Here is a 13,349-nt window from a genome sequence, read left to right on the forward strand (position 1 = left end):
ATTAATTGTAAGGATACAAATACGTAGCTGAGCATGCAAAATGTCATAACATTCAAGACTATGGGCCAAGTACTGCAAAGTGGAATTGGATAGGTTGACACAGACCTGATGGGCTGAGGGGCCCCTTCTGTGCTGTATGACTCTATGACTCTATTTGCCCTGAAGTGTGGCAAGATATATTTGGATATTTGAAAGTGCTTTCCCTTTACAATTCAAAGTATTGATTATGTTTGCCTCCATTTTGCTTGCTGGACAGTTGAAGAAGTTGGAGCAGAACAAGATGGCACAGAATTTCAAACACATGGCAAAATTGGAGCCAAGAAGCAGCGGAAATTGGAAGAGAAAGAACAAAGGAAGGCACAAAGAGAGGTTAGAAACAACTTCATTTTAAAAAAAGACAGGGCAAAAAATGTAACTGCTTTTGTCTTTAATTTCTGTAATGTGCATGCTATTGGTTAATTAATATTGACTGTGGCACAGAGGAGGCTATTCAGCTAATCATGTGTATACTGGATCTGTGTAGGAACAACTTGTATACTTTAACTTCCTCATCTTAGTCCTGCAGTTTTTTTTCTCTCCAGATATTTCTTCAATTCTCAATTGATGGCCTTCATTTGAACCCACCTCCTTCACACTGTTAGGCAGTGATTTCCAGCTTCCTGCCACTGCCAAGTTTAAAAAAAATTCTTGTCACTGTTTCTCCAATTACTAACCACTCTGAGTTTGTGTCCTTGGATTAGGATCGTACCACTAAAGGGAGCATTTCTTCCTATCCTATTAGCAGCAGTATACTTACTTTTGTGAGTCTATATTTCTGACTTGAGATAGCTAAGTAATGGTATAAATGTGGTTCAAAAAGCAGCTCTGCAGTGGTCCAAATTACAAACTACTTGTCTTATCTTCCATGGTGTCTCAAAATTTTTGTAGATGTGCTAATTCACAGTTTAGCATTCTCTTCTGTCTCTTATTGGGTTTCAATGGAAAGAAGTAGGATTGGTAACCCTTTTGTCACTGATTTGATTTAAGCAAGTATATCAGGTCTTTTTAAACAAAAACGTTAATCAAAAGATGGGATATTGGACAATGGTTAACAGCCCTTTAGAAGAATAAGTGTAATGTTGCATTGGTTCTGATTGGGTAGGAGGAAGGATATTGCAAAATTATTTGACAATGATGACATGTCAGTATGATAAAGAAGTTTAAATATTATGCAAAAATGAACTTTTGCAATATAACTGCCTTTGTGTCACAAAAAAGGAAATGAGACTGCAGATAATAGGATGACTGATCTGTTAACTCTTAATTATTTGCCCATAAACTAAAACTCTGAGTTGGAAATTTGTGTTTTCATGTCTTAGAAGTCACTTTTGCCTAAATTATATGAAAATAAAAGAATAAAAATGCATGACTGGTTCATCAACATCAGTAAAAAAGGACAAATTTATGTCCTAATTGAGATTTTTTTATTAGAATACTTTTGTCTGCCAGCATGCTAAAATGTTTTAAATTTCCCATTTGCCTGCAAAAACCTTAAGACATAGGAGCAAGAGTAAACCATTTGGCCCATCAAGTCTGTTCCAGCATTCAATATGGCTGTTCCGATAATACTTAAATCCCGTTTCGTGCCAACACCTCAAACTCATTAAAATTTGTCCATTTCAGCCTTGAATATACTCTGTGAGAATAGATGGATTGGCCATATTAACTTGCCCTGTAGTGTCTAGGGATGTGCAGGTTAGGTGGATTGGCCATAGTGAAAATAGGATTATGGGGGTTAGGCCTGGGTGGGGTGTGCTTCAGAGGGTCAGTGTAGACTTGATGGCCTGCTTACATACTCTCGGGATTCTATGGTATCCCCTAGTTCTAAGAAACAGCCTTTTCTAAGAAACAGCTGTGGTAAAGAATTCCATCAATTCACTCCCTCAGAGAAGGGTTTCCTCTTCATCTCTGCCTTAAATCAGTGATCCCTTACTCTGGGAATATGCCCTGTTTTCCATGACTATCCCACAAGGAGAAACAGCATCTACTGTGTCAACCCCCTAAGAATCTTGTATTTTTAATAAGCTCACCTCTCATTCATCTAAATGAACATAACTCACCAAAGCTCCTTAGACACCACCTTCCAAACATACGACCATTTCCATCTAGATGGGCATGGGTAGCAGATACTTGGGAACATCACTGCCTCCAAGCCATTCACCATCCTGACTTGGAAATATTTTGCTGTTCCTTCTCTGTCACTGGGTCAAAAACCTGGAATTCCCTCCATATGGCATTGTGGATCTTCCTGCAACACACGGACTGCATCAGTTTAATAAGTTAGCTCACCACCACCTTGTCAAGGGCAATTAGAGACTGGCAATAAATGCTGCCAATCCAGCAATGCGCATGTCCCACAGGTGAAGAAAAAATTCATCCAGCCTGTTCAATCTCACCTCTTGCAAACATCTCTCCACGCCCAGATCAACTTAGTGAAATTTGTCTGACTGTACTCAGTCTCAATGCTAGTGTACCTTTCTTTAGATAAGGGGACCAAAACTGTTCACAGTATTTCAACTATGGTCTGATTAGTGCTATTAAGGAGCTTGTCACTGACTTCAGGAAGCAGAGTGGAGGGCATGCCCCTGTCTACATCAATGGTGCTGAGATTGAGATGTTTGAGAGTGTCAAGCTCCTGGAAGTGATGATCGCCAACAGTCTGTCCTGGTTCATCCACGTCAACACGACGGTCAAGAGAGCACAACCATGCCTCTACTTCCTCAGGAGGCTAAGGAAATTCGGCATGTCTACAAAGACTCTTGTCACTTTCTATAGCTACACGCCATAGAAAGCATCCTATCTGGATGCATCACAGTGTGGTATGGCAATTGCTGTTCTCAAGGCCACTAGAAACTAGAGTGTCATGAACAAGCCCAATCCATCATGCAAAGCAGCCTTCCATCCATTGACTTTGTCTATACACCGTCCCCCCCATCTTCCTCCATGCTGTTATTAGACTTTTGAATGGACCTCTCAAATGTTAGTGTTGATCCCTCTGCACCTTCTCTGTGGCTGTAACAATGTCTTCTGCACTGTGTTCTGCTACCTGATACATGTTGTACGGTATGATCTGCCTATAGAAAACACAAAACTACGCTTTTAGTACTCTTGGTACATGTGACAACAATAAATTAAATCAAATCAAACTCCCTGTTTTTATATTCCAATCCCTTTGAAATCAAAATCATTTGGTTTCCTATCACCCATTGAAGTTGGATGTTACCTTTTAAAGATTCATGCACAAGGGCCCACAAAATCCCCGAATTGCAGGTTTCTGCCTTGTCTCTCCATTTAAATAATAATCAGCTGTTCTATTATTCCTAACAAAATGCATTACCTCACATTTTCCCACATTGTATTTTGAAATCTGCTAAATTTTTGCCCACTCGCTTAACCTGTGAACCTGGAATTTCAGCAGACTCTTCAAAGACTCTTGCAAATTAATAAAGCAGATTTTACGATGTCATAATATCTATAAATATGAGAGACTGCGTTTTCGAATTCTTTTATTGGGAATGTTGTGTTAGATTAATCAGTAAGAATTTCCAGTGCATAGCTCAGTGAGGATGAACTCTGAAGCTGTTTCTGATGTGATCTTATTTTATTTAACATAAAGGCTGAAGAAGCAGAACGAGAAGAAAGACGAAAATTGCAAATGAAGAGAGATGAAGACCGGAAGAAAGATGAGGAACGATTACGACTTGAAGAGCAGCAAAAAGTACGACCACTTCTGCCTGTTAATTTTTTCCATGAAGTTCGGCTGATAGTGGCCATTTATTGATTGATCACAACTCTCAATATAAATAGTGAATAATAAATGTTTTTACAATGGACAAAAAAAATCTGGTGGTTGAAACCTGCCTTCTATAGTGCCGAGAGGCAAAAGCACCAGCTGCACAACCACATCTATGTTAAAGGTGACTCATTTGGATCATCAGCATGGTGAAACAAAAATTTGTAGTGCTCAATTTAACTGCCTCCTTTTGGGAAGGAACTCTTATCAGTGTGCTGTCAAACTACTTTAGTTGGAGAGCTGAAAAGCAGGATTGCCAGGTCACATTTGTTTCTACAACAACTGAAAACTTTGTTTTATATAGCACCTTTTTAATTTAATGAAATTTCCCAAGGCACTTCAGGAGTGTTACAACACAAATTATGATGCTGATCCGCATGAGTTATTGTCACGTCTTATGACAAAGATTTGATCAAAGAGGTCAGTTTAGTAAAAGGCATCTGGCTAGGTATATAAATAGAAAGGGTTTGGAGGAATATGGACCTAGATTAGTTTAGAGTAACTGGAACAAGCTGAGAATAGTATTAACCAGGTAGACAAATGTAGAGAGCCACTAGAGAAGGATGATGTGGTCACTAATGTCAAAGGCTATCAGCATGTTAAAAAGGACAAGACTGGAAAGTTGAATTTTTCTTCCTTTACACGCGGCCATTTGTTTCCCCCGTGTAGCTGCAGAGGTAAATAATCTAGCGATTTAAAGAAGACAAAGGAATTTAAAACCTGAGGGCAAAAATCCCAGTATTGTAGGAAAGTGAGGTCTTACAAGGCAGTGTGTTTGTCTAGACACTATCTGTAACCCGACAATGAAACGAAACCAGATAAACTTGTAATTAAAAGTTCAATCATGGGTTATCATCAACATTGTAGGGGGTTTCAGGTTAATTGCATCAAATGCAAGTAACTGTGTCACAGAAATCCCAGGCAATGACTGTTTTCAACAAGAGAGAATCTAACCATTGCCCCTCGATAATAACAATGGCAAACACAGCTCTGTCGATCCTGCAAAATCCTCTTTACTAACATCTAAGGGATATACCTAGCAACTCCAGAATCCATGGAGTTCTGTGGGGCATCAGCAACTGGTCCAGTTTAGTTTCTGGTAAGTGGCAAACCCAGGATATTGATGGTGGAGTAATCAGCAACGTTGATGCCATGGAGTATCAACGAACAATGGTTAGATACTCTCTCTTGTTAAAAATGGTCATTGTCTGTGACTTCTGTAGCACAAATGTTACTTGCTTTTGATGGAATTAACCTGCAGCTCCCGACCTTGTTAATGATACTTTATTGAACTTTTTATTACCAAGTTTTGATGAACATTCATTGACCTAAAATGTATCTCCACAAGTTCTGCCAGACCTGTTGAGCATTCTCTCTTTTCATATTTGTAGCATGCACAATACTTTCCTTCTGCAAGCCCCCACCCCAGCATTGGACTGGTTATTAAAAAGGGTGGAATTCTGTTCAAATGGACTTGAAATGCTGCCCTGTAAGAGAGGGAATTAATTATCTCAGGTTCAAGCTTGCAATGCTGTCATATGTAGTATTAGCTTAACATAAGCCAACTCACATTTTGGGAAATGGCATAGGTATAAGGGAAACTTTAAATAGAGAAAGTTAGGAAGAAATGAAATGAATGGTAGCAGTAGTGAAACTATCTTCGATGATGCATATTTTTGGCATGGGGGTGAGCCTTTGACATGATTCTCAATTGATCCAGTTTTCAAATGTGTATTAATGTGGATGCAAATAACACAAATGGTCAGATGAAGAAAGTACAAAATGGTACACTAGGATTTTGATTTAGAAGAGCCAAAAGCCATTAGTCTCAAATTGCCATTTTTGATTGTGTGATATTTTTTTGGGATATTCTGGAATCAGTACGCACACGTATGCTAATGCATGCACACATGCTCACACTTTCATGCTGACTTGCTGTTTGGAACTAATTTAATTTATTTGTCGTGTGTCATACAAAAGGGATTTGATTATTCTTTTGATTTGGCACATGTTTATATCAGACACGCTTAAAATGTAAATGAAACTCATATTGTTGAAGAAATTGTTGTGTTGCACATTTCCCACATATCCTTTAAATGCATTGGAGTACACAAGTATTTGCTGGACAGAAGTCAGTGCTTTCATATATACAATAAGTATTCAAACATTAATTTTGAAAATAATGTTAATATTGTAGTTGTAATGTTTTCATGTTTGTTTAAAGAAATGAGTCTAATGTTTTGGAGGACATTATAAAACAGATTTTTAACTGCTCAATTTGTTTTATTAAAACTGCAGTGAAGTATAAAGAAGATTTTTTTGCACTGCTGTTGCAAACAAATTTGTTCTTGTGTGTCTGTTAGTGGAGGCGGACAATACCCACAGTTTTGCAACTGTCATTAGTGGTATGATTCTGAGTAGGTGGTATGATTCTAAGCACCTAGGTTCTAATACAAAGCTCAGCATAATGTTTCCAAGTACTCTAATGACCTAATATCAAGCCACTCACTGTGGAAGATATGTTATAATAGTGGTATATTGAATGAAGCTCGTTCATTCATTTTATATAACCTTTTGTAAGACAATATTTTAAATACTTAGAAAGGTATTTTCATTAGAATTATTAAAGCACTAGTTTACATAAATATGCTCTAGGTTAAACATCTAACCTAGACTGACATTACATTACCACACTGAGGGAGGGCTGAAGAAGGGCTTATGCCCGAAACGTCGATTCTCCTGTTCCTTGGATGCTGCCTGACATGCTGCGCTTTTCCAGCAGCACATTTTCAGCTCTGATCTCCAGCATCTGCAGTCCTCACTTTCTCCACACTGAGGGAGCCATCTGAACAAGACGAACAGAGCTCGTTTGCGCTCTCAAATGAAATTAGTCACATGGTGCTCAAAGAAGATATATTCTCTGTTGGCCTTCATTACTATCCCAGTGATCATATTAATTTCCATGCTCTATGTGGCACTTGTTATAGCAAACTAGATGCTATGTTTCCTGCGTAACAATGTTGGAATTTTAAGTACACTTAATTGGTCATAAAGTGTTTTAGAATGCGATTTAGGATGTGAAAGATTTCATTTAACTAAATGCTGTTGAAATTAATAGTATAAAATGTTATTATTATTGACATATATGTAGATTTGAAAATTTCTTTAGATTTTTAATTAAACTTTTCACACAAATTTAGAGTCTAACACTGTTATTTCTGGCATCTTGCTGAAATTGATTTTATTGTTGCAATCTAAGCAATAGCTAGAGGGAAAATCACTCCACTGGAGAATCAGAGTTAACGTTTTGAATCCGATATGACTCTTCCTTAGAACTAATATTACTTGTATTTAAAAAGAGTTTTGTTATTCCTGTTAACCATAGGGTAATTTGATACAGGAGTAATTTTAAGTAAGACACTCATTTCCTGTGTAGGCGGTCATAACATTATGTCTGTAATCATAATTTTTTTTAAAAAGTAGCACATGGTTTCGTCTTCCTTGTAACATAAGAGCATCATTTGCCAGTTACAGAGACAGTTGCCTATGGTAATGATTGGTAGCAATTCCAATGATGTTCAGCCTTAGTTATGTAGCATAGAAAGCTGCCAATATGATCCCTCTTGTTAGAAGCTGTTTCATTTTCTCTACCCAAAGATAGTCCAGTTTCATACTTTTCATTTATTTCCTGATGTTTTCCTTCTTACAATAGCAATTCAGATTTTGTAAAATAAAATCTATAATTTAGTGCTTGAATACAGCTTCACTTGAGAATGTTGTACTCTACAACAACGGGAAGTGTGAAACTACAAAAGTGCTGTCTGACAAAGTTACCTATACACAGGGCTGTTCTACAAAGTGGGAAGAATTTCTGCATTGGTCACAATTGGGAAATTGCACCCAAACTGGATTTGAGATTGTACTGGCTAGGTTGGAGTTTCGCATGTTTTCTTTAAAGATTTTTAAATGTGTCAGCACAACCTGGCAGTATAATGTTTTGAATTTGCAAAACACATCTGCTCTTCTTTTAAGAACAATCCTGACCTTTCAGTTGCTTGCTGTTTCATTTCACCTTTTCCACTGTTGTTCTGATATATCCATCCCGGTTTTGCAGTGGTCCAAGTTGGAAGAACCTCGTCTCATTTTGCACTTGGGCATTTTATAGGCTTCAATGTTGGAACTCATCAATTTCAGAGGACAAACATTGTCCTCCATTTTGATTACACTCTACCCTGTTGTCTTGATAGCATGGGCTTACTCTCATCAGACCTGATCTATTTTTGATTATTCATGACTATCATTTACACCCATTTGCCTACTCCTTATGTTCTTAACGAGAATATTCAGCCTGAGTAACCAGATTTTGAAAATCTATATTTGTACACCAATAAAATCAGTTGAATATAACTTTCTGAATCATTTACAAATTTTTAAAAAAAGAGATGTTTAAAAAAACGTTTGCTAGTGCCTCTGCCTAAGACAATGAGTGTAATTTGAAGAGCCATCCCAAACCATAGGCATTGGCAAAATCTCTCAATTTTAAATTGGGGCTTGTTACCATTTTTCTAGGCACACTTGATTTGGGAAACTTTTTTCTTTAGCAAGAGCAAAACAGGAATACAAGGGATTTGAGTTTAATTAATTTGTATTCCGTAATCTTTTTGTGCTGATTTGGCTGATTTCTGACCAGATTGCATTGATATTGCTAATTTCACCTGAACCTATTGAATGAGGAAAATTGCTATTCCACGTTATAAGCCATTAATACGTTGGCTAATTGAACTGCTCACAAGCCTACATAGAATTCTAGCTTTTTTGATCTGTTACAGCAAAAATAAAAGTCTGGTGCTTTGACAAACTTGGTGACCTTTGAAAGCTCCTGCTCCTGCTTTGTGCCCTCAAGAAATTGCATGGCCAGTTAAATAGCATGATGATCTTGTGATATCTGGTGCTGCGCTGAGAATAAAGATAGTGTGGTTAAGCCCGACCTTTCACATTCGGGATCAGTCATGTGACCCTGCATGTTTTGGATGTTCCTGTTGTCTTTTAGTTATCAGGATTAAATGCAACACCCAGTAAACTGCCTATCAGAGTACTACACATAGATGAAGCAGGTTTGTCTGCTGTTTTAGATTGCCTTCAGTGTTCCCTCAGTTTTGTCTTTAGTAATATTGTTCTAAATTGTGCTATATTAAAACAACACAGGCCTTCATTTATATAGCATCTTTCAAAGTTACTATACACATCTGGATAAGAATAATGTGATCAAGGATAGTCAGCATGGTTTTGTGAAGGGCAGGTCCTGCCTCACAAACCTTATTGAATTCTTTGAGAAGGTGACTAAGGAGGTAGATGAGGGGAAAGCGGTAGATGTGGTATATATGGATTTTAGTAAGGCGTTTGATAAGGTCCCCCATGGTAGGCTACTGCAGAAAATACAGAGATATGGCATTGAGGGTGAGTTGGAGGTTTGGATTAGGAATTGGCTGGCTGGAAGAAGACAGAGGGTAGTAGTTGATGGCAAAGGTTCATCTTGGAGTGCCGTCACTAGCGGTGTTCCGCAAGGATCTGTTTTGGGACCATTGCTGTTTGTCATTTTTATAAATGATCTGGAGGAAGGGTTAGAAGGTTGGGTGAGCAAGTTTGCGGATGATACGAAAGTCGGAGGAGTTGTAGACAGTGAGGAAGGATGTGGCAGGTTACAGCGGGATATAGAGAAGCTGCAGAGCTGGGCAGAAAGGTGGCAAATGGAGTTCAATGTAGCTAAGTGTGAGGTGATTCACTTTGGTAAGAGTAACAAAAAGATGGGGTACTGGGCTAATGGTCGGATACTTGGTAGTGTGGAAGAGCAGAGGGATCTTGGTGTCCATGTACACAGATCTCTGAAAGTTGCCACCCAGGTAAATAGTGCAGTGAAGAAGGCATATGGCGTACTGGCTTTTATTGGTAGAGGAATTGAGTTCCGGAGTCCTGAGGTCATGCTGCAGTTGTATAAGACTCTGGTGCGGCCGCATCTGGAATATTGTGTGCAGTTTTGGTCGCCATACTATAGGAAGGATGTGGAGGCACTGGAACGGGTGCAGAGGAAGTTTACCAGGATGTTGCCTGGTATGGTAGGAAGATCCTATGAGGAAAGGCTGAGGCACTTGGGGTTGTTTTCATTGGAGAAAAGAAGGTTTAGGGGTGACTTGATAGAGGTGTACAAGATGATTAGGGGGTTAGATAGGGTTGACAGTGAGAACCTTTTTCCACTGGAGTCAGCCAGTACAAGGGGGCATAGATTTAAATTAAAGGGGGGTAGATATAGGACTGATGTTAGGGGTAGGTTCTTCACTCAGCGAGTCGTAAGTTCATGGAATGCCCTGCCAGTAGCAGTGGTGGACTCTCCCTCTTTATGGGTAATTAAGCGGGCATTGGATAGGTATATGGAGGATAGTGGGTTAGTGTAGGTTAGGTGGGCTTTGATCGGCGCAACATCGAGGGCCGAAGGGCCTGTACTGCGCTGTATTCTTCTATGTTCTATGTTCTATGTTACAAAACATATTTAAGCACTTAAGAGCCAATGAAGTACTCTTGAAAGGTAGGCACTGTTAATATGTGAGAAATGCTTCAGTCAGTTTGTGAGCTGCTAAAGGTCATGATTAGATTATCAGTTGTTGAAATATTTATTAAGAGATAACATTGACCAGGAACCAGGGAGAAATCCCCTGTTCTTCGGGGTTTGTTTGTGTATAGGAGTTGGCTATGGCTATTGTGTATAGGAGTAGTCATGTTGAGATTGTACAGGATGTCGTTGAGGCCTTTTCTGCAATACTCTGTCCAGTTCTGGTTGCCTAGTTCTTGGAATGATAATATTAAGCTGGAGAGGGTTCAGAAGAGATTTACCAGGATGTTGCTGTTTGAGTTATAAATAAGGCTTATTAGGCTGGGACCTTTTTTCACTGGAGGGTAAGAGATTGAGAGGTGACCTTTTTAGAGGTTTATAAAATCATGAGAGGTATAGGTAGGGTTAATAATAGTTTTTTTTTGTACCTAGGATGTGGGAATTTCAAGATTGAGGCATATTTTTGAGGTGAGAGGGGAGAGATTTTTAAAAAGATGTCTTTTAAAGACTGGCACCATTACAACATTTGAAATGCATCTGGATGGACATATGTGTAGGTAGGATTTAGAGGGAGATGGGCCAAATTCTGGCAAATGGAACTAGATTAATTTAGGATATCCTGTTGGCCTGGAGGAGTTGGACCAGAGGGTCTGTTTCCATGCTGTACATGCTCTTTTCTTGTTAAATCCAGCTATGCTGCATTTTTATTTTGCTTGATACTTTTAAAATATTTGGTGATCTTGCATTTACACTTTTAATATTTGCCTTCTGCAATGAATTTTAAGTAAGATATTTCTATATTATTCCATTGGACAAGTGAATATAATTGCTTTTTAGGGTTCCTTTCTTCTTGTGTCCAAATTTTAAATATACCAGATTAATTGAAATGCAGCCTTTCTGATCTCTTGCCTGAATATTGTGGGTTCAAGTACCACGTGAAAGCGTGAGCACAAGACCAAGGCTGACACAATAACTGTACTTAGGAGATTGTGAGGACTTCAGATGCTGGAGAAGTCAAAGTCGATAAAGTGTCGTGTTGTAAAAAGCTCAGCAAGTCAGGCAGCATCTGAGGAGCAAGAGAGTAGACATTTCGGGCTTAATTCTTCAGGACTGATGAAGCCTGAGACATTGACTCTCGTGCTCCTCAGACTGCCTGACCTACTGTATTTTTTCCAGTGCCACACTTTATCAACTCCCAAAACAGTAACAATACATTATTGGAGATGTTTGCTTTACGATGAAACCGTTAATGAAGGTGCTGTTAATGTCCTCAGGCGAACAATTTAAAGAAGAGCAAGGGAAATTATTCTTGTCCTGGTCAATATTAATTCCTCAATTCGCATCTCAAAAACAGATTATCTGCTTGTTTTTGTTCTTGTCTAGTTCGGTTTTCATATTTAACATTACAAAATTAACTATAGTTCAAGGATTCTTCATTGGCTACAAAATATTTTGAAATATCTGGTACTCACAAAGGTGTTATAGAATGCAAGTCTTTTTTTCTACTCCCATCATCCTTAGCCTTTTTAAAAAATCCACTGTTTAATTCAACACAGGAAGGCTTACTATTGTGCTGAAGACTTATAAACACCTAGAATTTAAACAGGTAATTGAATAGAAGTTGCAATATCAACAGTAGACCTTCATATTCTTCCAGAGATACTTTATTCAGAAAGCACATGAATTTTTCACTTGTTTTCTACCTGCTATTCAAAATGCAAATTTTAGTTTTTTTTAGTGCAAGGTACATATTCTAGAGATGCAACGTCAGCAACTGAGGTATGCAACTTGAAGCATTCAACTGTAAATTTTCTGCCTTCAAAAAAATGTTTTCAAAAAGTGACTGGCATCTTGACGTGTAAGTTTGGGGGTTGGTGGGGGGTGGTGTTGGGGGAGGGGGTTAGAAGGGACTTCCCAATACTAATTAGGAAATACTGTTATGCAAATTGTAGAGGTTGCTTCCTATATAAGAGAGGCATGACTTCATAAACACATAACTGAATACTATGCACCTGCACAGAGCAGTGGTTATGTTTTTGTCAGGTGCACAATTCTATGCCATGTGCAAGTAATGGATGACAATTTTAAAAAAATTCATTTTAGAAATGGAGTTTATTGAAAAATATGCACTGTCTGTTTTGAAACCATTTTCTCTTTCCCTTTCTCTCAAAAACAAAGGAAGAAGAATTGAAGAAAGCATGGGAAGAGAAACAGCGACGAGAGCATGATGAGTACCTCAAGTTGAAAGAAGCATTTACCGTTGAAGAGGAAGGAATTGAGGTACAACCAGATGAAGAGGAGGTAAATATTTACTTAAAAGCATTAAGAAGTTTATTTAACACTATCCACCAATCAACAGCCTCTGACAGCAATTCAAGCCTACTGTCTGTGTTTTCAGAAATAAATTTCAGTAGAATTTTCAGAAAGGCTTTTTAAAAATTTTCTCTTTGTCCTAAGGTGAATGTTTATTTTTATTTGCCGGAAAAATAGCGCAGGCTCGTTAAAATTTTGGCAATTCCAAATCAAACAGAAGTTCAAACATGAAGCAGACATGTATTTATGTTATAGGAAATATGAAAATGTCTTCTAAAGTTAGTATAAAATTTGGAGCAGCTGCAAAACAAGCATGTCGATCATTTAAATTTAAGTAGTGATTCTGACAAATTTGAATAGGTTTGTGAAATTTATTCATACTCTCTGCATTTGTAGTGGGATATCTCTGATTGATTATTTTTTTTCTATACCTTTCTCTCCATGTGTTATAGGTATGGAATTTTCAGTTTAGTTATTTTAGCAACAAGTGTATTACTTGACCTAGCATTTGGTGATACTAAATGTTATTTTAAATGCATCAGTTGCACAGGTTTTTCTAGTTACGTTGTTTATTATTATATTAGTTTATGATAACAATAT

The 13,349-nt window shown here is 38.0% G+C and overlaps 1 protein-coding gene across 2 annotated transcripts in view; it reads left to right on the forward strand.

Annotated features, from left to right (window-relative positions):
- LOC140480974 (DDRGK domain-containing protein 1-like) overlaps positions 1–13,349 on the forward strand; it is a 120,664-nt gene that overhangs the window by 95,354 nt on the left and 11,961 nt on the right. For both annotated transcript variants that reach the window (XM_072576591.1, XM_072576583.1), the window contains exons 3-5: positions 257–369; positions 3,656–3,757; positions 12,615–12,737. In XM_072576591.1, coding sequence (XP_072432692.1) covers positions 257–369; positions 3,656–3,757; positions 12,615–12,737 — 338 coding nt within the window. The remainder of the gene's footprint in view (positions 1–256; positions 370–3,655; positions 3,758–12,614; positions 12,738–13,349) is intronic.

The sequence above is a fragment of the Chiloscyllium punctatum genome, chromosome 1 (assembly GCF_047496795.1).
Source record: "Chiloscyllium punctatum isolate Juve2018m chromosome 1, sChiPun1.3, whole genome shotgun sequence".
Classification (NCBI taxonomy): domain Eukaryota; kingdom Metazoa; phylum Chordata; class Chondrichthyes; order Orectolobiformes; family Hemiscylliidae; genus Chiloscyllium; species Chiloscyllium punctatum.